Below are 24,453 nucleotides of genomic sequence, written 5' to 3' on the forward strand. Positions count from 1 at the left end.
TATTTTTATTATCTGTCTAATGGTAAATGCGATGTCATGTGTCAATGTAAGTGTCAATATCAATGTATTTACTCATATTTACTGGTATTTACGACGTGATTTATTGAAATTTGAATATTTAAAACAAAATTGAATTGAAAAGTAAGTAAGTTTTACCATAATTCAAATCTTTCCTACACAAATTAAATAAAAACATACCCAAATTTTATTATCTTCATAACAACCATCCCTTATTTCAGTGCCCAAGGCAAGAGTTGTATCATTGGCCCAAGTGGAGGCACTATTATGCCTCCTTGAAACCCACGGTGATATAGCCCGAGGGCGCATGATAGGGGGCGCTTTGGCTAGCCTAAGAGTTGATGAGTTTTGGGCCAATGTCGCCTCAAATCTCAATAGCCTTGGGGATGGGGCCACCAAGTCACCAAAAGCTTGGAAAACGGTAAGCAGTGAGGCATTTGATAAGTGAAATGGACTAAAAACGTAAAAAAACACACTAACAAATTAAATTTTATCATATTTTCCAGTACTGGTATGAACTGAAATATAAGGCGCGCAAGCGCGAAACTGCGCTACGGCAGCATGCCCGCGGGACGGGTGGCGGGCCACCAAAAAAACCTCTGTCTCTAACGGAGGTCCGTATTTTGCAGATAGTCGGAGAGGTATCGTACGCAGGACATCCGCAGGTGCAGATACCTCTTCCTAATGTAAGTAGTAGTCTTTGAACAATGTATGTTATATACAACCTATGGATCTGGGACATGGTCGCTAACTATGGGCTTCATGAGAAAGCTCAGAGTCACTCAGCGGGTGATGGTGAGAGCTTTTTTTGAAGCCTCTCTACATGATCAAATCAAAAATGAAGAGATCACTGACATACCAAGATTGTGGCATGTGGAACTGAGAGATGACAAATATAGGCTGATATATCCACACTAATATTATAAATGCGAAAGTGTGTCTGTCTGTCTGCTACCTTTTCACGGCCCAACAGTTTAACCGATTCTGACAAAATTTGGTACAGGGTTAGCTTATATCCCGGGGACGGACATAGGCCACTTTTTATTCCGGAAAATCAAATAGTTCCCACAGGATTCCTAATAACCCATCCACTTAACCGATTTGTATAAAACTTGGTACCGAGGTAGCTTGCGTCCCTGTTATTGGCATAGGCAACTGTTTATCCCAGAAAATCAAAGTTCCCATGGGATCTTTAAAAACCTAAATCCTCTAGTAATAAAATATAGTAGAACCTGCAACTCTATGCAGTTGTATTCAGAAATTATTTATGTATAAAGTTTTAAATTTTCAGCTGCAAAATACGGAGTTATTCGATACACAGGTGACACCTCAACCACCGTTAACTCAATTGGCTGACCCTTCCCGCGTAAGTAAAGAAAACAAACAATATGTATGAAAAAATCAGAGATTATTATCACTAACTATGGGCCTCATAAGAAAGCTCAAAGTACTCAGCGGGCGGTGGTGAGAGCTTTGCTTGAAGTCTGTCTACATGATCAAATCACAAGTGTAAATTAAAAATTTTCAACACCCCCGACCAGTGAAGGTTACAGTAACTAGAAAAGAGCTGATAACTTTCAAACGGCTGAACCGATTTTCTTGGACTATTCCGCGCCTACGATCCAAAGTATTTGAGTTTTCCAAAACATCATTTTCAAATAAATAATTATGTATATCTAGGCAACGTCCATCTTGACAGCTTGACATTTGTCAATTGACACTTGAATATTATGAACCTAAGGGTTATCTAACCTTCTTTTCTACAAGAAAACTAGAAAGGAGCTGATAACTTTTAAACGGCTGAACCTATTTTTTTGGATTATAGCTAAGAACACTCTCGATCAAGCCACCTTTCCAACAAAAAAAAACTAAATTAAAATCGGTTCATTCGTTTAGGCGCTACGATGCCACAGACAGATACACAGGTACACAGATACACACGTCAAACTTATAACACCCCTCTTTTTGGGTCGGGGGTTAAAAAATGAAGTGATCACTAACATAGCAAGACTGTGGCATGTGGAAATCTCTACAAGAAACCTATTTACACCAGTAGATGTCTATTGGTAAACGATGATGATGATGAGGGATGTAACAAAAGAATAAATTAATGAGAATATATTATTATTATATAATTGAGAATAAATAAATTAAGAAACGAGATGAATAAATTAATTTTCTTTCTTTCTTAAAAGAGATGACAAATATAGGCTGGTACATGATAAAATATAGTAGAACCTGCAACTCTATGTAGTTGTATTAAGAAATTATTTATGTATAAAGTTTTAAATTTTCAGCTGCAAAATACGGAGGCATTCAATATACAGGTGACACCTCAACCACCTTCAACTCAATCTGCTGTCCCTTCCCGCGTAAGTAATGAAAACAAACAATATGTATAAAAAAATCATAGAGATTATTTGTAATGAAAACTAAGTTCATTATTGTTTATACTAAACTATATTATGCTTGCAACTTCATCGGTGTGGACAATGCAGATTTCAAATTCCTTTTTTATCCCCTTAGGAGATAATATTTCAAAATCTGTCGCCCACTCCACCTCCACCTCTGACCCCACCGCCTGAGTCTTCTACAGATGATTCTGTAGAAGTTGGACCAAGGAGTGGTCGCACAGCAGAGCAAGCCAGGGCCCCTCGACGACCTTGTAAGTACCAATACTATATTATACATAAAAAATATTATACATGTTCAAATATAGTATAGTTTGGATGTATTCCTATTGCTAGGAGACTAGTAGAGGATACTATTGCAGTGGTCACCACTGGTGTAGGTTTCGTCAAAATATTTTCGTTACAAATAAGAGACTATTAGTACCATTCACATAGAATTATCATCTTAATTTTCAATAATTTCAGATCGGAGGCGTCGTTATGAGGACCCACCTGTGTGGGCGCAGAGATATGAAGAGCAGCGCCTCGAAATCGACCGCGATCGGGCACGCAACCTAGGGCGCTTAGCGGACATCGCTGAACAGGGGCTGCAAATCGAGAGAGATGCAGCGCGCCATCTAGGACGCTTGGCTGACGTCGCAGAGCAAGGGCTGGAATTTGAGAGAAATCGGGCGCAGCAACTAAGTCACTTAATAGACATCGCTGGACAGGCAATGCAAATATTAAATAGGTTTGCTGGAAGTGATGATGCAGCTTAAGGTGGAATGTGCTTGCCTAGAAGGTACCTATTCACTCTTCTTTTGTAAGTCCCGATGCAGCTGATGGTGGAACGCGCTTACCTAGAAGGTACCTATTCACTCTTCTTCTGAAAGCCCCGATGCAGCTGATGGTGGAACGCGCTTGCCTAGAAGGTACCTATTCACTCTTCTTTTGAAAGCCCCGATGCAGCTTATGGTGGAACGCGCTTGCCTAGAAGGTACCTATTCACTCTTCTTTTGAAAGCCCCGATGCAGCTTATAGTGGAACGCGCTTGCCTAGAAGGTACCTATTCACTCTTCTTTTGAAAGCCCTGATGCAGCTGATGGTGGATCGTGCTTGCCTAGAAGGTACCTATTCACTCTTCTTTTGAAAGTCCCGAATCACTAATCTCAGTCACCTGTTCCTCAACCTCCCCCATCCTAATCCTTCCCGCAGGAGAAAACCTTGTCTCCAAAAATCCTAATCGAAGGTGTCAAACCTATCAAAGTCAAAGTCAAATCTATTTATAGTATGCTCCTTAAAAAAGCATATTATAACATCGAAGGTTATGTAAACGATAAAAAACCATGGATATTTGACTCGCTCCAACAATGCGTGGGGCTGTAATTGCTTATATAGCATGGCATATAATTATTATTGTAAATAAAACATTTGAAAAGAGCAACCGCAGAGTTTCTTACTGGTTCTTCTCGGTAGGAATGGCATTCCAAACCATTGGTAACCACTTATTTGACGGTTCAAAAGCATATACCATAAGGAATCGAATGTATTGAATAAAAACTTGTAATATACATATATCTTTTTTATTTCTCACATTCCTCGAGGCAGGTTATACTGGAAGTGTAACGCTCTAGGAGTGCTCTGTCCTAAGAAAAACAATAAAGTTACATTTAATCCAATCGTAACTATGTAAAAACTTTTAACTTATATAGGTAAGTTAATTAAAAGTTCCTATGTATGTAGATAAATATTTACCTACCGATGTAGGAACTTTTAACATAATATAATTTACAAGTTCCTACATTGGTAGGTAATTTACCTAACGCGACAGGTTGAAATGGCAATCGGGGTATGCTGCACACCCGCAGCGGGTTAGCGCAGGGGCTGTGCGAGGCGTCCCCATCCCGGTTGCCATCAAAACTCGTCAAAAAATGAGAAGATCTAACTATGGAGGCTGACTTCCTACCACGAATTAAGTTTCGAAAAAAGTGAGACTTGATTGGTTAATTAATTAATTGATTGTAGTGTGAGTGGATGTCAAAAAAGTAAAGTTCAAAAATCAAAAAAGTGATTGCCTAATTTTACTTCTTTGGCATCTATTTACAGCACAAGGAACCAATCAATTCTCACTTATTTCATTTAGAAAATTCCTCATTCGGTGTGGTAAAAAAAAAATGGTATTTATTCAAATTTGTAATTATTACACTATTAATATACATTTTAATATGATAACAGACTCAAAATAATTAAAAATTAAATTAGATTGATAGGTGAAGTCAACGTGGACCCCTCGGGGTCAACCTAGAACCTAGAACTAATATGCTAAACTTAAGGATGAAATAAAGGATTTATGATTGATTTATGAGAGAGAAATTTAAGGAAATAGGTATTCTTACAGTAGTTTCTCAATACATTTACAATATTATAATTTTTGTACGACAAAACATCCTCAGCTACAAAAAAATCGGTGATTTCCATGACAGGCGAACTAGAAACCGTAATAAGCTCGCAACACCTACGCTCCGCCTCAGAAAAGTGGTGTACGGGAGTTGTGGCTATGTGCTCGACCGTAGCAATAGGGATATTTTCCCTCCGAGCTTGTGTTCTGCTCGGGGCGCCAGCTGGGCCGACGGTTGTGCGTTGAATCTTCTATATATAGTGCAATTTCGTAAACGCTCTGTCAATGCGATTGAAAGTTGCGTGTTTCTCCTTGTATTCCAATGTGAGTTCCTTGTGATTGAGTTTAGAAGCGACATCTTGTGAATGTGGCAACCGCTACAGTGGGAAAGTAATTTTTGGGAATGAGTGCAATATTTTATAATAAAATTCCAGTCAATATTAGACTTGCCTTTACAAAAGTTTAAAAAATCCATGAAAAGTATGCTCCTGGCAAAAGCATATTACACGATCGAAGATTATGTAAATGATAAAAAAACATGCATTTGACTTGCTCCAGCTCCGGGGCTGCAATTGCTTGTATAGTATGGAATATTATTGTAAATTGAACAACTGAAAAGAGCAACCGCCGAGTTTCTTGCTGGTTCTTCTCGGAAGAAACGGCATTCCGAACCAGTGGTAAATTATTTGACAATTCAAAAGCACTTGTAAAAGTTTATTTGAATAAAAATCTATTCTATTCTAAATCTTATTCTATGAATAAAATAAAAGAAGAGTGTAACAGTAGGTACCTATATACTGTTTAGACAAGCACCTTCCACCTTAGGTACCTTCTAGGCAAGCACGATCCACCATTGGCTGCATCGGGGCTTTCAAAGGCAGAGTGAATAGTTACCTTCTAGGCAAGCGCGTTCCACCATCAGCTGCATCGGGACTTTCAAAAGAAGAGTGAATAGGTACCTTCAAGGCAAGTGCGTTCCACCATAAGCTGCATCGGGGCTTTCAAAAGAAGAGTGAATAGGTACCTTCTAGGCAAGCGCGTTCCACCATCAGCTGCATCGGGACTTTCTAAAGAAGAGTGAATAGATACCTTCTAGGCAAGTGCGTTCCACCTTAAGGTGCATCATCACATACTCAGGCGTGTCAAGCGTATGCTTATCGGCGGCGGCGACGATCCCTCCACAATCTTTCGACAAGCGCCTGTCTCGAAGCGACTACATCCTGAGCATATGCTGGCTGTCGAGGTTGTCTTTGACCGTCTCTTCTACGGTCATACTCATCTAAGGCGGGGACGTCAAGACGTGCATTATTGCACATGTTGTGCAATACAATGCATGCATTGACGATTTTACCCGCCTTAATAGGATCGTAGTGCAACGTCCTGTGAGCCAAAAGACACCGCCACCTAGCCTTTAAAACCCCAATACATCGCTCAACCGTGTTGCGAGTGCTGGTGTGGTTGTCCGTGTAGTTTGACTCTGGGGAATCTGGAGCTGTCCTTAAAATTGGAGTCATCATCCAATTCCGCTGGGCATATCCGGAGTCTCCTGTAAGGTAAAATTAGGGTTAAGTATAATTATTATTGTTTCCAGTCATTAGCAACTACTGTAAAACAGAAACTTGAATAATGATGCACTTGTTACCTAACAGCCAGCAAGCTTCACCTGCTTCATTGAGACTCTGCATGTGAGCCTCCAAAGCGCTGCGGTTCCACACATGTGAGTCATGGCACGCTCCCCCATAGGAAGCATCAACATGTAAAATGTTGAGATTCACATCACATATCTAGAACATTATACAAAAGTATGATATATGTTTGTTGCTAGGTGCTTATTTGACAACGGTAGCTTATGAAAAACTTACAATCAATGCATTTAGTGAGTGATAATGCTTCCTATTAAAAAAGGCTTCCTCATTCAGGTGGGGCCGTATGATAGCTATGTGGGTACCATCAATACATCCGACCACACCTGGGAAGCCAAAAACGTCCATGAATCTGTAAAAAAAATATTAGTTTTTATACTATTCTAGTAAATATTTGATCATTTGTTCTATTGGATAAGATTTGAACTATTGGATAAAATAGTATAAATGGTGCTCTTACCCCTTTAAAATAGTCCTCCTCTCTTCAGTGCTACTGGGGAATTTTATATGCCGCAGTAACACTTCTGACTGGTTGAGGGCATCGGTCACTTCGGCCACACACTTGTGGACGGCAGTTTGGCAGAGCCCCAAATTATAATCTTTACCAACCCGTCTCTGGTAGCTGCCACCAGCATAGAAATCTAACGCAGCCATGATCTATGATGGGTACAAACAAGAGAGCAACAAGTACCTATGAGATTAATTAATTATTTTTTTGGTGGGACTAACGGATCCCTTATGTGTAATTGGCTAGCATTTTTGCATAATTTTTTATCCTATTTTTTATTTTTGTCATTTTCATATTTTTCAACACTAGGTACATTATACTTACTTTCAGCTCTGTAGAGATACCTGTCGATCTCTGCTTTGGCCGCAAATATGGCGCGAGTTCGTCGACTAGTTGCTGGAACAGCGGCAAAGACAGGCGGTAGTTGGCTACAAATTCCCCTTCTGGGATGTCCCAGGGGTTGGAGTGTTTGCGTAGATGGGACCTCCTCAGTTGCGAGCGTCTTATGCGGCGCTCACGCTCTGCCATTCCCATCATATACGCATGGGCCATTTTATACTTGGGTAGGTAGGTAATATTGCTTATAAAGTTGCAGTTAAACAGCTAGGTACTTCTAAAAACACAAAACGGGTAGGGGTGGTGAAAACTGCTGATAGATAGCGTTTATAGCCTACCTACCCAGATAGATAGTAAGTACCTAATAGGTAGGTAGTAGGTTTATAGTTTTATACCTAGTAGGTACCTAGGAAAGACTGTAAATTAAATAAAACTTTTTCCATATACTCTTATATGATTTAATTGAAAAAACATCGCCATCAAATATTTACAAGGTTTAAACTATGATTAAACAGAAATTTACTAACAGCAATTAATTAAATAAAACTCTCGGATGGTTTAGAGGAAAGAGGAGTTTAAAACAGCCTATATTTGAGTTAGGCAAGTAGCTATTTCTTCCTAGGTTAAGTGAGTAGATTTAACTGGGTAGTTGGCTGTTGTTGAGGCACCAATACACTGGAACATATGTACTTAAATTAAATACGTAAACACCTAGACTGCTAAAATCATAACTTTTTCTAGAATTAGCTTACAAAAGTTAAAAAATTATATTTAAATCAATTTAATACGTACATAAACCAAGCATAAACCACTAAACTATCTCAATGATCAACGATAATCATGGCCCGCGAGTCATCGCAATCATTTGACATAAGCGATGGCTCAAAAAAGTTAGACAATTCGAATTAGCTGTCAAATGGTATCAAATCATTCACTCATCGTCTAAAATAACCATTATGATCAACCATGATAACCATCCAATCGCTAACCATTTATGAACAACATACACAATTCGAATTTGCCGTTTGACAGCTGAAATCGTATAGTTTAAGCCATCAAATGAATACCATTTTCATCGTCAAGTTTTACACAATCGCACTGCTGGTCCGGATTCCTGGTGATTGGAGTGCGACAAGGATCTTTTGGCGCGTGGCCAAAATCGGAACTAACGACGCCATCTTGTTAAGTGTCACGCTGTCCCCATCACAGATAATTACCTATTTGATTGTATTTATACTCACAGTTTATAGTTTATACTAGTCTAGAAAGTACCTAATGGAAAAGACCAAGAGACCTCATGCTGTCCCCTGTCCCTTGTACGTGGTATGGCCATGGTATGTCTAAGTAATAAAGAATATTACAGTAAAATTGTTTTTCTGTCGCTTGGTATTTTAATGTTGTAACTAGTACATATTTTGTATTCATGAATTCAGAATTTTCTCCTCATTTATTTGATACCCCACTTGATATAATTATAACCATAGATTATCTACTATATTACTAGAGATAGATGTGCGACTCCAGATTTTTTTTTTTCCAAGTTACGCGTGTGCTCTCATCTAGAGGGCACTAATAGCGCGCAAGGCGTGCGAAACAATTTAAATACTATTTCTATGTACTGTACTAGCATATATCATATTGTTTGAAGATTTTTAAACTTGTTTTAAACAAACATTATTATTTCCATTAACGTTTGTTTAAACCATGTTTAAAAATATAAATTATATATTATGTATATCTATTTGTTAAGCCGTGCTCTCATATAGATGGCACCACAAGCGATTTTTAATTTGCGATTTTTTTAATGTTCTGAAGTTGCACTCCTATGATTATAACGTAGAGATTACATACTCTTTGGATACAATAGCAAAAAAAATTTTTGCAGACCCCCATTTCTTAAGAACTTTTTAGCAAAAAAGCTGACCCAGAGCTGATATAAACCAGTTAATAAAAAAAAACAAAATTATATTTCATCAGCGGCATAAAAAGGAATCCAGAGCCGTAAAATCAGTAAAAAAAACACCAAGACCAACTGAAAGTTTATGAAAAATCATTTTTTGGCAAAATAAAAATAGATTTCGATGAATTGCATATTTAATAAAACGCAATCAGTTTTCTTTCTTTTAAAATCAATATCCCCAACCATCCCCTGCATATGCGTTATGAACCTGTTTTAAGAAAGAAAAAAGGTAACTTACTAATTCATACTTGTTTTATTTATTCTAATATAAATTATTATGTTTTAATAAAATTTTCTTAACCTTTATATTGTTACAGGATTTTTAGTGCCATAAAATGACTATTTCAGACAACAATGACGAAGGATCGTGTGCTATCAATGGTTTACCTGATGAATTATTGTTGTATATTTTCAAATGTTTACCTCTGGAAACTTTACTTGCATGTGAAAATGTGTGTAAACGTTGGACTAAGCTAGCTCAAGATTCCACAGTATGGAAACGTATTGTATTAATATATTCTGGTAAGCCTGGACAAAGTGAAATAAGTGAGAAAAATCTAGATATTATAACTTCACATTCTGAATACATCTATTGTTTGAAGATACAGTATGTTTATAATTATTCAGTCATAAAATCTGTGATAGACCAGTGTAAAAATCTAATTAGTCTGGAATTAGTAATGTGCAGAGTTGGTAAAGAGTTTGAAGATGACATTTTAAAATGGCCAAAGTTAAGAAAAATAAGTTTAAAGAACTCAATTTTACTTTTGAATAATCTAGATTTACTAATACAATTTGACAAGTTTAAAGAGTTAAATTACTTAGCCCTATCTGATTTTGGTTTGAACTCTAATAATTGTTTTACCTTATTGCAATGTAATCACTTAAGTCATATTTTTATTGAAAAGATTAGAGATTTGGATGTAGATTTTATAAAGATATTAATTTTATCAAGGCAGAGTATACTGGAGATATTGCACATATATGGCGGAAGTTCTGTAAATGATAGCATCTTGCAGTTGCTATCTCAGTGCCCACAGCTAAAAGACTTAGCTATTATAAGATGCGAAAGTTTATCAGATGGAGGGTTACTTTCCTTAACATCCTTAAAAAGAATAGAGCATTTGCAGATCTGGAACAACAACAATTTTTCTGAATTAGCTTTTCTGAAAACTTTGTCCAGTTCAGCACTACTTCCTCTGGAAAGTTTAAGTTTATCTAGAATACAAAATGTCACACCAGCTATTGTGGATCTGATATCTGAACATTATAAAAATCTTAAATTTCTAGCTTTATATCAGTGTCCTAATATTATCAATACAGACTATGAAAGACAGCTGAAGTCTAAATTCAGAAATATTGATGTTGTCCTTTTTTGAAAATATTATAAGTGTAATAAAAGACCATATAAATCCACAAACGAAGTATATTCACAGTATAAATAATGGCATTTTCATAAATCAGAAAAGAAATAAAAAATAAAAACTAGTTGTAATGCTTTAACAATTATGATTGTGAAAAATCTGTACAAATATTTAATATAAAACTATGTTGTACTAAAATTAATTAAATTTTTAGGTAACTTTAATCATAATATTAGCATATTAAGTGCCTGCCCATATAGCATTGTCATTCGTTCACAGCCACCATACTGCCACCAGCACTTCTCATTTCATGAAAGTATACTTATAGTGATTTATATGTATAAATCAAGCAATACAGGTGATGATAATTTATAAGCAACAGATTATGGATACACATTTTATTAAAAATACATTTATTCCAATATATTTACTAATATTACATTATCATAGGCGTTTTTTTAAAAACATCACCACCAGGTCCCATCCAGTGCTACTTATGACACTCAATATGCTAAAGACACAGATACTGGTGATTAAAATTTTAGTCACCCTTAAAATATTTAATAACTTAAAACTATTTTGCTCTTCACACAGCTAATTTAAATCTATTTTTCACAGCTTGTTTAATGAAGGATAAAACAATGTGTATATCCTTGGGGACTTGCTATTTCTTCTTCTTCTTTCTGTTTATAAACTCTACTAAAGTAGGTATCTACATTGAACTAACATTTTTTTTTTGCTAAATTGCTATTTACTTCTAGACATATTCTATAGTTATCTACTTATGAAAAAAATAACAAGATGTCTATGAATTAATGTGTTGCTTTATTGAGCCACTTATGAATAAAACTCGTATAAAAATGTGATGTACTTAGTTCATTATTCTACAAGTGGAATATGATGTTAGTTTGTGTTATAAAATGTGAATTGTAAATGTTAATTGAGAAGACGCTAAATAGAAGTAATTATTATCATTTTGAAATATCTGTAACTTTTTGTTATTTCATCTTATCACAGCAACACCAATATAAGTATACATATTATATGAAGTACCTAAGTTTTTCCAAATATATACTGATATTTATGTAAATGCTTCATTGAGCCACTCATAGATCAAACTTTTAATAAAAATGTGATGCAGTCTAATATGGTACAATTTGAATTAATTACTGTTGTTAATGTAGGTACTTAATGTGTTTTTGTATTATAAAATTGTTGATGTCAATTGTCAATGTAAATGATGCTAAATATTAGAAGTACATAGTAATAATAATATTTAACATATCCATACTTAAACTTCTTTTTAATTTCATCTTATCACAACAATACCAATACAGAGAGCTGTGACACGCGGACAGACAGACAGCAGAGTGACATTAATAGGGCTCCCGTTTTTACCCTTTGGGTAGGAACCCTAAAAAGAGTTACGATAACAAAAAATTTGCTTAAATTAAGATCAGAAAGATTGATGATACATTATCAATTGTTGACTACATATCTTAGAAATTGTTTTATGCCATTCTAATACTAGTCACTATATAAACTTACATTTTCTTGAAGATGACCATATGTTCAATTCTTTTTGAATTTCTAACATTTTTGGGAAATATGAACTTTCCTTTTTGGTTTCACGCAGGAACGAATGGGTACCTACCTTGTCTAAAAAATAATGTTTTAAAAGTCCTAACTTAATAAATTATACATATTTACAAGACCTATATTCATAGGTATTTTAGTTTACTTTAAAATAGTAATGTTACAGAAAAATATAGATAATAAGAAAGCATTATTTTTGCTTGAATCAGCTTGAACTTTTAGAATATCAGTGTGATTTTTTAACTGGGACAGTATGGGGAAATCCGAAACCATAGCAGATACAGGGAAACTGTCTTAAGAACCTCAAATCATTTTGTAAAAATGGCATAATTAATTTTTTGGTCAAGCATGTTATGGACTTTCCCATACTGTTCCAGTTAACTATTTAATTTAATGTGAGTTTAAATAATAAGTTGACAATCTAATCACTTAATAAGCAATTCTTTTATGGAACACAATTTTATTGCAAAAAAAAATTAAACCAATACATATTATACTCATTAGACTTGTTTTAATTTTATTTAAATTTTTTTTAGAACTTAGGCTCAGAATAGAACACATATACTGATTTAAGTTAAAGTAAAATTTTTGAATGCTGTCGCTTCTTGGCAACCGTATAATGCTTTTGTTAGAAAGTGACAGTATAATTAAATCAGTGTAAGTGTCCTTGTGCAAGTGGGCCTTAGAAATTAGAAAATCAGAACATTATTTAAGCAAGCAACTCAGCTTCCATTATTTTGTCAATTTGCAAAATAAATAACGTCAAATAAAGTTAGAATTATTAAAGTTTCTATAAGTAACAAAATATTGTTTCATACTTACAAACTACCAATATTCTTGATAAATGTAAATTAAAAAGTTTTACATAGTGCATTGATATCCAGACAATGCGCATAAAATATATGAAAAAGTGTTTAAATGTACCTACCTACATTTGGAACAAAAAACAGTGAATTGTGTTTTGGCCATTATACACAATTTTTCAATTTAAATTCTAGCTAGAATTTTCTTAATGCATAAGTAATACGCAATAATTCCCAATGCATACGTAAACACAACGTTATTTCGCAGTAATAATATTTTTAAAACAAAATTTATTTTGAAAACATACTTAGTATGATACATGCGCATTACAATACAATGTGATACAAATTACTTACATGCAATTTTATAGTTTACTGTTTTTTTGATGATTACATCAAAAAGGGAGGAAAGATTACAATAAAGAATCCTCGTCAAAATTGTGTATTCTACGAAATTAAACATTAGTTTTAATTAATTCATGTGTCATTAGGTTAAAATCAACAAAATACTTATGTAGAATGTTACGCTTAGTGAGCGAAAATCTCAAGCTCACGACGCATTGTGGCAAACATAGAAAGCCACAAAGCGAAATTCGTGTCGTGGCTATCTAGCTGTACGATCACAACGCCACTGAACGCCACGGCAATGAAGAAAAGCCACGAGTTCTGAGCACTAGTTGGTATAACTGTCGCAGTTAACTAGCTTAATTAGACGTTCAATTATGTATGTACAAAGTGTACAAATAGGAGACGATGCAGCATGGAGCAGTATGTGACAAATAGGAGAGAGATGGTAAAGGGAGGGGGAAGATGCTGACTAAGATAAAAGGTCAAGTTTTTAAATGACAGTAGACTGGCTTCGCCCTTTACAATACCACTTTAGGGATAAGACTACTCAGAACGCGTCGTGGCTTCCCTTCATTGCAACGCGTTGTGGTCGAATACGATAAATAGTCATGCCACAAATTTCGCTGTGGCCTTTCTGCGATTGCTACAACGCGTTGAGCTGTTTTTTCGCTCAATGAGTGTTTTCGGTATTTAAATGTAACATATACAGTAAGTAAAATGCAAACATCTCCAAAAACAATTTTTATAGGTCTAGTACTTAAACGTTTAGGTACTTTTGATGATTGCCTAAGTTTCTGTTCAGTGACTCCTAAAAATATTAAATCCTTATATATTAACATTATCCTAAACTTTGAAACTAAACTACGACAATGGGCAGATTAATTTATATACCTAAAATAAAATGGCCCAAATAAAACTTCAAGTCACGCTCATAATATCATACACTATACAGTGATCGACAGGTAGTCCAATCTAAGTCGAGACATGGTAAGTCGAGACATGGCGGTCTGCGCAGGTACAGTCAAGGACCCAAGGCCTGCTGAGATCTGTTTATACACTGCACAGTGATACGCCTTGTGTTGAGACTGCAACACTTCTTTACTGAACATGAAAACTGAAAATTTACATACTTTTCAATTTTCATATAGTAATAGCCAAACAAGAACGAACAAATTTTTTGGATAAACACATCCTTGATTAGAATAATATAATTTATTCGCAGGCGCATTATGTAAATTCGGAGGGGTTAGGTTATTTAACCCGCCGCGTAAGGAATTCTGCCATACGTTCCAAAACTCAATAGCCGATATCGGCCAACCTTTTTAACTATAAATGTATTATGGTACTGCAGGCCATTGAGTGCCTTATATGCCAGATCTGCTTCTTTGTGGATCTCTCAAAATCATCAGCCGAGCCAGGCAGGCCGAGGCGATGGCGCGATGAATTAGATAAAATATATGGCCAAGAAAAGAAGGGAGGAGGTGAATAGAGTTGTAGCGAAATTGGATGTCTTTGCCCAGTTGTATGGCAGTACAGGCTAATAAATAGGGCATGTCATAGTATCAAACCAATATTCCTTTAATTTTTCAGATATAAGCATTAATTTTTATACCTATGAGATTTGTTTGACTCTGAATTTGCATATTTTGCATTTATGTTATACTAGTTTTTGCCCACTTCATCCGCGTGATCTACAGGAACTGTACATTTTTTAGCGATATTTTAAATCCATACAACAACATAGTTATCTACCAGTTAAAGAATTCTCAGAACCGGATCATTAATTCTCGATATTATCCTGTACATACGAAATCGCTTTTTCCTCTTTATAATATTAGTATAGATGCGGTAAAGGAATCTGATAATATTACTTGGTGGTACAAGGTTAAGTTTGACCTCAACTTTGGCTTGACCGGGCGTGGAGACTAAAGAGTAGCCTACTACGTTAGCGACGCGTTTTCGGTTTGGGTGATAGATGGGTGAAAAGTACATAGTTACCCTACACAATAAATGGATGACCCATATGAAGAAGGTTCGCTGATAGAATATCGGCGTTTATCATCGCTTCCGGCCGCGCATGAACTGCAGCGCCTTCTGCATGAGCGGCGCCTTCTTGGGCTTGAGCGCGCCGGCGGAGGTGGCGACGGGTGCCGGCGCCGCGCGGCCGCCCTTCAGCACGTTGGGCGCGGCCGCAAGCGCCGCCACGCGCGCCGCTGGGCTGGCCGTCGCTGCGAACGCTGTTCCATGTTGAGCCTGACAATACAACACTTATTTTCATCTCACTGACTCTGAAAGACTTTCTCTATCGTTCGAAATCTGTGTGGAAAAGTTATTCGAAATTCAAACATGAATTATGGCGAACCTAATTTTTCTTACTATAAAAAACCGCACTCGCGCACTGCGGGTTCCGTACTCCGGTATTTTTTCCAACATCTTGCATGATAAATCAAAAACTGTTATACATAAAAATAAATAAAAATCTGTTTAAGGATGTACATTGTACAGGTGAAGCCCTTTCATATGGTACCCCACTTGGTATAGTTATCTTATTTTGAAAATTGAAACACATTTAAATTTTTTTTTAAATGATGTAACCACAAATTCGCGGTTTTCAGATTTATTCCTGTACTTGTGCTATAAGACCTACCTACCTACCAAATTTCATGATTCTAGGTCGGGAAATACCCTATCTTGTTTTATTATTAGGTTTCTTGACAGACACGACGGACAGACAGACAGACCGCTTTTGAAGTACGGAACCCTAAAAAACAATGGAACCTATAGTAAGTCACCCGCGCTATTCTGCATCGGATTAGCGCGGGGGCTGTGCGGGTGTGCGAGGCGTCCCCCCACCTCATTCCCCGATTGCCATCTCGCGTACTATAGCATCTATGAAAATTCCTATATATGGGCTTTCGACTAAAAATGAAGAAATACATGTTTCAGGATTTTAGGAAATTCCATCCAGTCACTGAGTTTCAAAAATTCCACTCGAGCGAGTCGAGGCGGATCAGCTAGTAACGTATATTTTAGGTTTTATCCATATTTAATATGCCACTTACTTGTTTCTTCAATATGTTCCGCGGCGGTTTCACTACCGAATCCACGTAAGCCATTTTTGTTTGTTTGATGGGTGCCTTTTTGGCTTCTTGAGCAATCCTTATGTTATTGGTCAGGGATTTTAATCTTATTTCTTGCTCCTCCTGGCATCGCTACAAAATATATATTGAAGAATTTATTTTAGTGCAAAACTCGTTATTATTATATTGACACAAAAAGTCCAGGAATAGAAAAGAAATCCATTTACTGCATGGATATTAGTGCTGTATTTACGCACCTTTGGGTAAAACGACACTCACTAGCATGCTTCAAAATATGGCGGCACATTACCAGTCTATAGATGTTGTTGGTCTTACCATGTACATCTCCCTCCAAGTCTCGAACTCCTGTCGTTTCTTGGTGCGGAAGCTCTTCTCGCAGAATTTCTGCCACAAGTGGTCCGTGTCCTCCATAAGGTAAGGGTTATAGTGCTCCAGCACGAACAGCTGCTGCGGCGTCGCGCGGTCCACCACCGGCTTGAGGATCTCGTACGGCACGCCGCCCGTGTACTCAAGAGCTGTACAAAGACAAATAGATTCATTCAATTACCACCTGTTCAGAAAAATGTCCAAGTCCGTAAACATAGAGGTAAGTAGTGTAATAAGGGTGAGATTTATAGAGCGCACTTTGACTTTGCTCAGATTTAAGATTGCGTTGAAACGAGACAGATTTATGTGAGAGATATACATCTGTCTTGTTTTAACTCTGTTTAAGTTTAAGCAAAGTCAGAGTGCATTCTATACATCTCACCATCAGACCGCGCTCATAGATACGAATTTGTGTTGTACGTTCGCGCGACACTGGTCTTATGAATTAAGTGCACTAGAAGCGCAAATTGATTAAGATTTTCTCCGTTAGAAAGGTTATACTGGTGCTGTGCTGCTGCAATAACTTTCAAAATCTGACTTGAATTATTGTTTTCAGACATAGATAATAAGGAGATTTAAAGGATAATCTACATGAACAAAAAATAGATTGATCAGAATAAATACATATAGCAATAGCATATAGTTGATGGGGCTTACCGTCTATATGTTCTTGTAGGACGTTTACGCACATTTCATACAATGTCGGAATTTTTCCTATCACTTTGTTGCCAGAGTAAACTTTTGTCCTGAAAGGAAATATTATTTTTGTTTAATTAACTTTCTAAGAAACTAATTAAGGTACATTGACTATTTGATATCTTCTATCTAAGATGTCTTCTCGTCCAAAATGACTCAGTCCTTGAATACAGTTTTCGAACAGAGCGTGTTGCCAGTGATGACTATAATATGTGTCCGAGACATGGTCGCTAAGTGTGGGCCTCATAAGAAAGCCCAGTCACTCAGCAGGCGAAGGAGGGAGCTATGCTTGGAGTTTGATATACTATTTGATTAAATCAGAAATGAGGAGATCCAAAGAAGAACCACAGAGACCAATATAACTCATGAGTTGCGAAGATAAAGTAACCATTGCCACTTGGCCAATGGGCAGGGCACAAAGTCCGAAAAATCGATAGATGTTGGGGTCCCAAGGTGCTGGAATGGCAACCTCAAACTGGAAAGCGTGGCGTTGGAAGACTCCCCACTAGGTTGACAGACAACTTCAAAAATGTCACAGGGAGCCGCTGGATTAAGGAGGTACAAGACTGTGGTGTGTCCACTGAGTCCTTACAAGAGAACTATGTGCAGCAGTGGACGTCTATCGTTTGATAATGATGATGATGATGATGATTTGATATCTGATATAGGTTTCATGAAATGCCCTCACCTTTGATTCTTGGAGGATATAACGCAGCTCATGGCGTCCTCGTCGGTGAAGTGCGGCAGGAACTTGGGCGGCGGCCGCGGCCGGTAGTTTGGCGAGATCTCCGGCAGCGCCGAGATCTCCAGCGCGGGCAGCGGCGCCAGCTTCGCGCTGGGCGCCAGCAACGTGGCCGGGCTCAGCTGCCGACCCACAACCGCGAGATCAACAAACTAATTCTATTGTACACAATCTCCAAACAAAACTAAAATGACAGCTCTAAAAGTACTCTTTCACAATGCACTTTGCGGAAAAAGATAACAGCAGATCCATCAATTTAGTTTAGAGACTGTACAACAGAATTAGTTGCATTATAAAACTCCAATCAAGCCATCTTTCAAATAAAAAAAACTAAATTAAAATCAGTTCACTCGTTTAGGAGCTACGATGCCACAGTGCCACAGACAGATACACAGATACACACGTCAAACTTATAACACCCCTCTTTTTGGGTAGGGTTGTAAAAATAAACTTAATGAAAGCTAAACGAAGTTGAATAGGTTATTTTGTATCTACAACTGTAACTATATTCTGTATTTTTTTTTAAATTCACCTTCAGATTTTTTGCAACATCACTTTTGCTTTTCTTTTATTTTCAGTGAAATAACCATTTGGTATTAATTTGATCTAAGAACTAGATGGTGCCCGCGACTTCGTCCGCGTGGATTTAGGTTTTTAAAAATACAGTATAATAGTTTGACGTGTGTGTCTGTGTATCTGTCTGTGGCATCGTGGCTCCTAAACTAATGAACCGATTTTAATTTAGTTTTTTTTTTGTTTGAAAGGTGGCTTGATTGAGAGTGTTCTTAGCTATAATCCAAGAAAATCGGTTCAGCCGTTTGAAAGTTATCAGCTCTTTTCTAGTTACTGTAACCTTCACTTGTCGGGGGTGTTATAAATTTTTAATTTGCACTTGTCAGTCGTAAATGGATCCACTTACATCTTCACTACAGGAATTAGGTGATTGTGTGCTTTCTCTGGTAAAAGACTTCTTTTTGGGTTTAGCTGGACTTAGCATGCCTAGGGCCTCCGCAAAACTGGCGCCTGAGAAAAATAACATTTAGTAGATATTGATCATGTTCCATATTATTATGAACAATCTAAGAAAGTTTAGGAGCTGGCGAACAAAACAGTGTAACTTGTGCGAAATAAAATTTTATAGAAGGACCAAAATACTGCATGAAAGCTTGAATTTTGAAATGATGAAAGTTTTGACAGAAATCATGAATTTTGGACTAAATTTTAGTGCTGTTTTAGATTGTTTTGTTTGAAAATGAGTTCAGATTGCATTCAAGTGTCAAAAAGTCCAGTTTTGTTTGCAGGCTTCTCAATTATTATTTTTGTAACTTACCTGAACCACAATCAATGCCATCATCACTGTTTTCGCCATTTGTTTTAGATTGTTTCTTTGGTATTTCGTCTTTTGACTTGCTACTGCTGGATTTGCTAGAACTAGAGCTTGATTTATGTTTATTTTTCTTACTACTTGCATCATCGTGACTACTATCAGACTTTCGCTTATTATCATTATTTTTCTTGTCACCTTCTTTAGATGATGAATGTTTTTTGTCACTTTTGTGACTGCTGTCTTTTTCTCTAGAGGAACTATGCTTGTCTTTTGATTTTTCTTTACTCGATGAGCTATGCTTATCTTTACTACTACTGCTACTACTTGTTTCTTTTGACTTATGTTTATCACTTGAGATCTCTTTTTCTGATGAGCTTTTATATTTATCTTTTTCAGATTTGCTAGAACTATGTTTTTCAGAACTACTTGAACCTTTTTCTGAATGGCTCCTATGTTTTTCAGAGGAACTGGATTTATGTTTTTCTGAACTACTACTGGATCTGTGTTTTTCTGCATTGCTGCCATCAGACCTATGTTTTTCAGAACTACTGCTATGTTTATGCTTTTCTGAGCTAGAACCAGATTTATGTTTCTCTGAACTGCCATTAGATTTAGGCTTTTCTGAGCTACTACTTGATTTTTGTTTCTCAGAGTCTTTGCTAGACCGGTGTCTGTCTGAGGATTCTTCTCTGTGACTTTTTCCTTTGTCAGACTTATGTTCTTTTTCTTTCTTAACAATAGACCTATCTCCCTCTTTGGAACTTTTACATGATTGGGAACTATTTGACTTATTTTTAGAAGATTTTTCAGAGGAATGACTTGTCTCTGAAGCATTATGTTTGTAGTGTTCTTTAACACTTTCAGAACTAGATTCATATATATGTGTATCATGACTACCCTGAGATGACTGCTTACTAGAAGTTGACTCGTGCTTTTCAGTCTTTTCCACTTTCTCTTTTTTCACTTTAACATCAGGCTTTCTTTCTTCTTCAGAAGACTGTGAGGCATCACTGTCACTTTCACTAGATGTATCATCTTGGCTATCAAGTTCACTATCGGATGGTTCCACTTTGACTTTAATTTCAGGTTTTATGTATCCATTGTCTTTTGAACTTGAGTATTTTGATTTCTTTGTATCAGGATCTTCTTCCTAAAAATCAAATTATAAACACATGTAGGCACTTCAAAAATAATGAATAATACTATAGTATGAAGTAAGTAAGTATATGGTGTTGTTTGGTTTGTTGCAATAGGTATCCCAGTATACAAAAATATTAAATAAAGACCATATTGATATAATGTGGAGTAAGACATTGAGTAGTGTAATTTTATTTGACATGATCATTGATATTGGTATAAACATTTTTACAGTAAAATATTCACCTCACTGCTGTGATACTTTCTCTTACTCCCACTGTGGTCTCCATTTGAGTGTTTATGGTGCTTTTCCTCAATTTTTGGTGTTCTATCATATTTCTCGGATTTGTCATGTCTATTTCTAGACTCAGATGGATTATTGTCGTTATCTCTCCCATGTTCATGTCCATTGTAATTTGAGGCTACAAACAAAGGGCTTTTTTCAGATAAAGTACAAACACAGATATCTTATATTACTATTACATAGTAAGATATGCGATTGACGACGTGTTTTTGAAGCAACTTGATTATCGCCATTTTGGAATCGTACTCAGAACTAAAGATTAGTGATGAGCCATCTGTCACCGACACGTCAACACAATGAACATATTTTGTAAGTATCAATTTTAAATCCTGGTTCTTATTCCTAAATTCCTACCGAGTGGTAGGGGCTCTTCGAATAAGCTCTGAAAATAACTGTTATTTTGTATGGCACCTTTTCTTTACAAACTATCACAGATATAAACAGTTATTTTTTCAGTATAGATTAATATTAAATCTGAAAACAGCTTAAAATTATTATTGTAGGAGAAGTTTTAGTGTTTATGTGGAGTAAGTGTGGCATTTTATGTGAAGTGTGTCCTGGACTTCTTGTACAGTGTAGCCATTTATTTTTGTCATTTAGAGCAAGTATAAGGAGTGAACTAGGATGAGTGAGCTCTCGGTTTGATCCTGAATTGACATATGTCAAATATTAGGTATTTGAAGACTAGGGGTGACGTGAAATTTAAGATTTAAAAAGATTGCAATATTTAAAATTCCTTGTCACAATGCCATGATGGCCCATGTCACATATGTACCTAGTTGTTAGTTAGCCTACATTTGACACCTGCCAGTGTAGGTGAAGCCACAAGGTTTCGGTATAAGTTTCATAACTGTACTAAACTGTGGTACCTATAGGTGTCACATTAAGCCATCAGGCCCGGTTATTATTACTAACATCTGATAATAACTGTTAAAATTAAAGTTTGAAATCACATTCTCTTAGTTGAGTGTGTGGAAGTATCTGGGTACCTACTGCATTATTATCCTGAGAAAATTCCGACCCTTATGTGATTGCCGAGCCTCAACCCTCAGCAATGAGGAATATGACGCTCAAAGAGAATACAATCAAGACAAATAAAAAAGTCAAAAAGATATCTCACTCTCATTGTTATGCTCTCCCTCCTGGTCACTCTCTTCAGCAGCGACCATCACCTTCCATTTGTACACAAGGGCTCTAGCCGCTTGTCCCACATCACCAGGCTCCTTGCGTAAAGCGTTGACTGTACGACCAACCCCCGTCTCTTGCAGATGTTGTACTGTCACCCCTAAGTTGTATAGCTTGTCAATACATTTTAAAACCTGTAAAGTTACGTCAAATACATATAACATAATATTATCACCGGAAGGATATATATCATATTATAAGTTATTATGATTTATGATCACTACCCATATTATAAATGTGAAAGTATTACTGATTTCTTGGTTTGTTCTTCAATCACGCTGCAACAGGACAATGTGAACATTTTTTTTCATGGATACAGTTAAAGATCTGGAGTGACATAGGTAACTTTTTATGCCGGACATCAAAGAGTTTTCATAGGATCAAAAGCTATTTTTTTTTAATTCAGGTTACTATGTTAGCACACAATACATCTATTACAGCAATAGGGCAGAGCCTTAGAGGTGAAGCAATAATTAGTTAAAGGCAATATTATTTTGCTGAGTACAAATCTCTACTCTTCTACATATTTTATAATCTAGACTTGCAGGTCTAGATAATAATATGTATATATGTTTTTAATTTTGTTCCATTGTATCATTATATCACACCTATGTAACACACTATGCAGATGGTATTTTACCTACTCTTCAAAAACCAACAAAATAAAGTAACTTTTTTGGACTGCCTAACATAACATTAGTCTACTAGGTAGTTATGTACTAAGTACCTACTGATATGTATAAATAGTTTTCCATTATGTGTTGTCACAGACCTAATTAAGCTTATATTAAGCCTGTTTTTAATTATTCGATATATTTCATTCAGCCTTAGTATTAGGGCTTCTCTTTGTGAGTTTAGTTGAAAAACCTCTTAATTGAATTTGCTTACTAAAAGAACATAAACGAGGAATATCAATTTAGATGGCAAATAAAGATAAATAAATGAGGATTGTGAAATTTAGACCAGCTAATAAGTGCCGATTCAATATGCCTAGTGACGACGTATAATAAATTTTTTTGAGTGGATTTATCGTTGTACAATTACATAGCTGATGTACTTACTTTTTGTTCGTCATTTGGATATTTTTCTATAGAATGCTGGTAATGCTTAACTAAATCCAAAATAGACGCCATAACACCACACTTTTACACAAAATATGTTGAGAATACAGTGATTTAGAAAATAAGTGCCAGCTGGTAAACGGGCACCATTTTTATTACACACATGTCTTCACAAATCACATCTGTGAGTTGTGACGTCTTTAAAATTTACTTCAGTGTTGCTAGGTCTTAATTTTACTTTTACCCAATTCTGCATTCATTCGTCTCCGACGGGATTTTTAAAAAACCTAAATCCATGCGGACGAAGTTGCAGAAATCATCTAGTACACTTTCTACATCGCGTCCACCTTGGCTTTGGCGATTTCAATAACATTTAGTATAGTGATAGCAGTATCCCGGAGACTAATACAGGTTAGTTACATAATTTTAACCTGGAAAGAATTTAATCAAAGAGTTCCACGAAATATTAAAAAACCTGAATCCACGCAGATTAATATCATCATGACATCATCTAGTTTTTCTGTATAAAAATTCCGTTGGTATCATTAGAGAAAAGGTTACTAATACACAATGTATTAATCAGATGTCTGTCAGTTGTGTCTGTCAAGGGCCATCAAGGGAATCAAAACCTCTAAAGTAGGTACCTGCTTCCCGTTGACCAAGAATCATAAGAATTTGATGTGTAGAATTAATGTCGTAAATAGCACAGGTAAAGAGAAAAATCCAAAAACTAGGAATTTGTGGTTACATCACAAAAAAAATTCAAATGTCACCTATTGTACGATAATACGGAATCCTTCGTGTGCGAGTCTGACTCGCATTTGACCATTTTTAGGGTTCCGTACCTCAAAAGAAAAAACGGAACCCTTATAGGATCACTTCGTTGTCTGTCTGTCTATCTGTCTGTCTGTCTGGTTACATTATATATATATTTTTTAATGTTACACATTTAAATTTTATTTATTTACTTCACGTATAATAGTTTTTGATTTTTCCTGCAAATGTCGGAAAAATACCAGAGTACGGAACCCTAGGGGCGCGAGTCTGACTCGCACTTGGCCGGTTTTTTAAGTTATACTTATTTACAGATTTTATACCTATATTCATTATTACATTCATTATTTAAACCATGATTAACGATGAATAACCATGATGAATATTTTAATTTTA

The 24,453-nt window shown here is 36.2% G+C and overlaps 4 protein-coding genes and 1 long non-coding RNA gene across 6 annotated transcripts; 2 read left to right on the forward strand and 3 right to left on the reverse strand.

Moving 5' to 3' along the window:
- Positions 1 to 32: 32 nt before the first annotated feature.
- LOC123868921 lies at positions 33 to 3,258 on the forward strand. Its single transcript, XM_045911603.1, has 7 exons — positions 33 to 141; positions 240 to 439; positions 525 to 704; positions 1,310 to 1,384; positions 2,316 to 2,390; positions 2,545 to 2,683; positions 2,895 to 3,258. Coding segments are annotated over exons 1-7 (963 nt in total). The 5' UTR covers positions 33 to 140; the 3' UTR covers positions 3,188 to 3,258.
- Positions 3,259 to 5,960: 2,702 nt separating this feature from the next.
- On the reverse strand, positions 5,961 to 7,509 carry LOC123869088 (putative nuclease HARBI1). The gene is made up of 5 exons (XM_045911824.1): positions 7,282 to 7,509; positions 6,910 to 7,106; positions 6,669 to 6,801; positions 6,449 to 6,590; positions 5,961 to 6,352 (listed from the first exon to the last, which is right to left on the reverse strand). Exons 1-5 carry the CDS (start codon positions 7,507 to 7,509, stop codon positions 5,961 to 5,963), a joined length of 1,092 nt encoding a protein of 363 aa, XP_045767780.1.
- A 228-nt stretch (positions 7,510 to 7,737) lies between these two features.
- On the reverse strand, positions 7,738 to 8,655 carry LOC123868841. Its single transcript, XR_006796738.1, has 2 exons — positions 8,086 to 8,655; positions 7,738 to 7,968 (listed from the first exon to the last, which is right to left on the reverse strand). It is a non-coding gene; the product is annotated as an uncharacterized LOC123868841 (long non-coding RNA).
- A 642-nt stretch (positions 8,656 to 9,297) lies between these two features.
- Positions 9,298 to 11,899, forward strand: LOC123868685 (F-box/LRR-repeat protein 2-like). Its single transcript, XM_045911236.1, has 2 exons — positions 9,298 to 9,482; positions 9,571 to 11,899. The coding sequence occupies exon 2, from the start codon at positions 9,589 to 9,591 to the stop codon at positions 10,630 to 10,632; it is 1,044 nt and encodes a 347-aa protein (XP_045767192.1). The 5' UTR covers positions 9,298 to 9,482; positions 9,571 to 9,588; the 3' UTR covers positions 10,633 to 11,899.
- LOC123868684 (transcription elongation factor B polypeptide 3-like) lies at positions 10,662 to 23,469 on the reverse strand. 2 transcript variants are annotated; one of them, XM_045911234.1, is made up of 10 exons: positions 23,284 to 23,469; positions 22,158 to 22,356; positions 20,980 to 21,155; positions 19,600 to 20,746; positions 19,189 to 19,292; positions 18,216 to 18,391; positions 17,489 to 17,577; positions 16,781 to 16,980; positions 16,427 to 16,576; positions 10,662 to 15,617 (listed from the first exon to the last, which is right to left on the reverse strand). In XM_045911234.1, exons 1-10 carry the CDS (start codon positions 23,353 to 23,355, stop codon positions 15,423 to 15,425), a joined length of 2,508 nt encoding a protein of 835 aa, XP_045767190.1. In that variant the 5' UTR covers positions 23,356 to 23,469; the 3' UTR covers positions 10,662 to 15,422. The 2 variants fall into 2 exon arrangements, with proteins under 2 accessions (XP_045767190.1, XP_045767191.1); XM_045911235.1 differs by lacking the exons at positions 20,980 to 21,155; positions 23,284 to 23,469 and having other exon boundaries at positions 22,158 to 22,288.
- Positions 23,470 to 24,453: the final 984 nt, after the last annotated feature.

The sequence above is a fragment of the Maniola jurtina genome, chromosome 10, assembly GCF_905333055.1.
Source record: "Maniola jurtina chromosome 10, ilManJurt1.1, whole genome shotgun sequence".
Taxonomy (NCBI): domain Eukaryota; kingdom Metazoa; phylum Arthropoda; class Insecta; order Lepidoptera; family Nymphalidae; genus Maniola; species Maniola jurtina.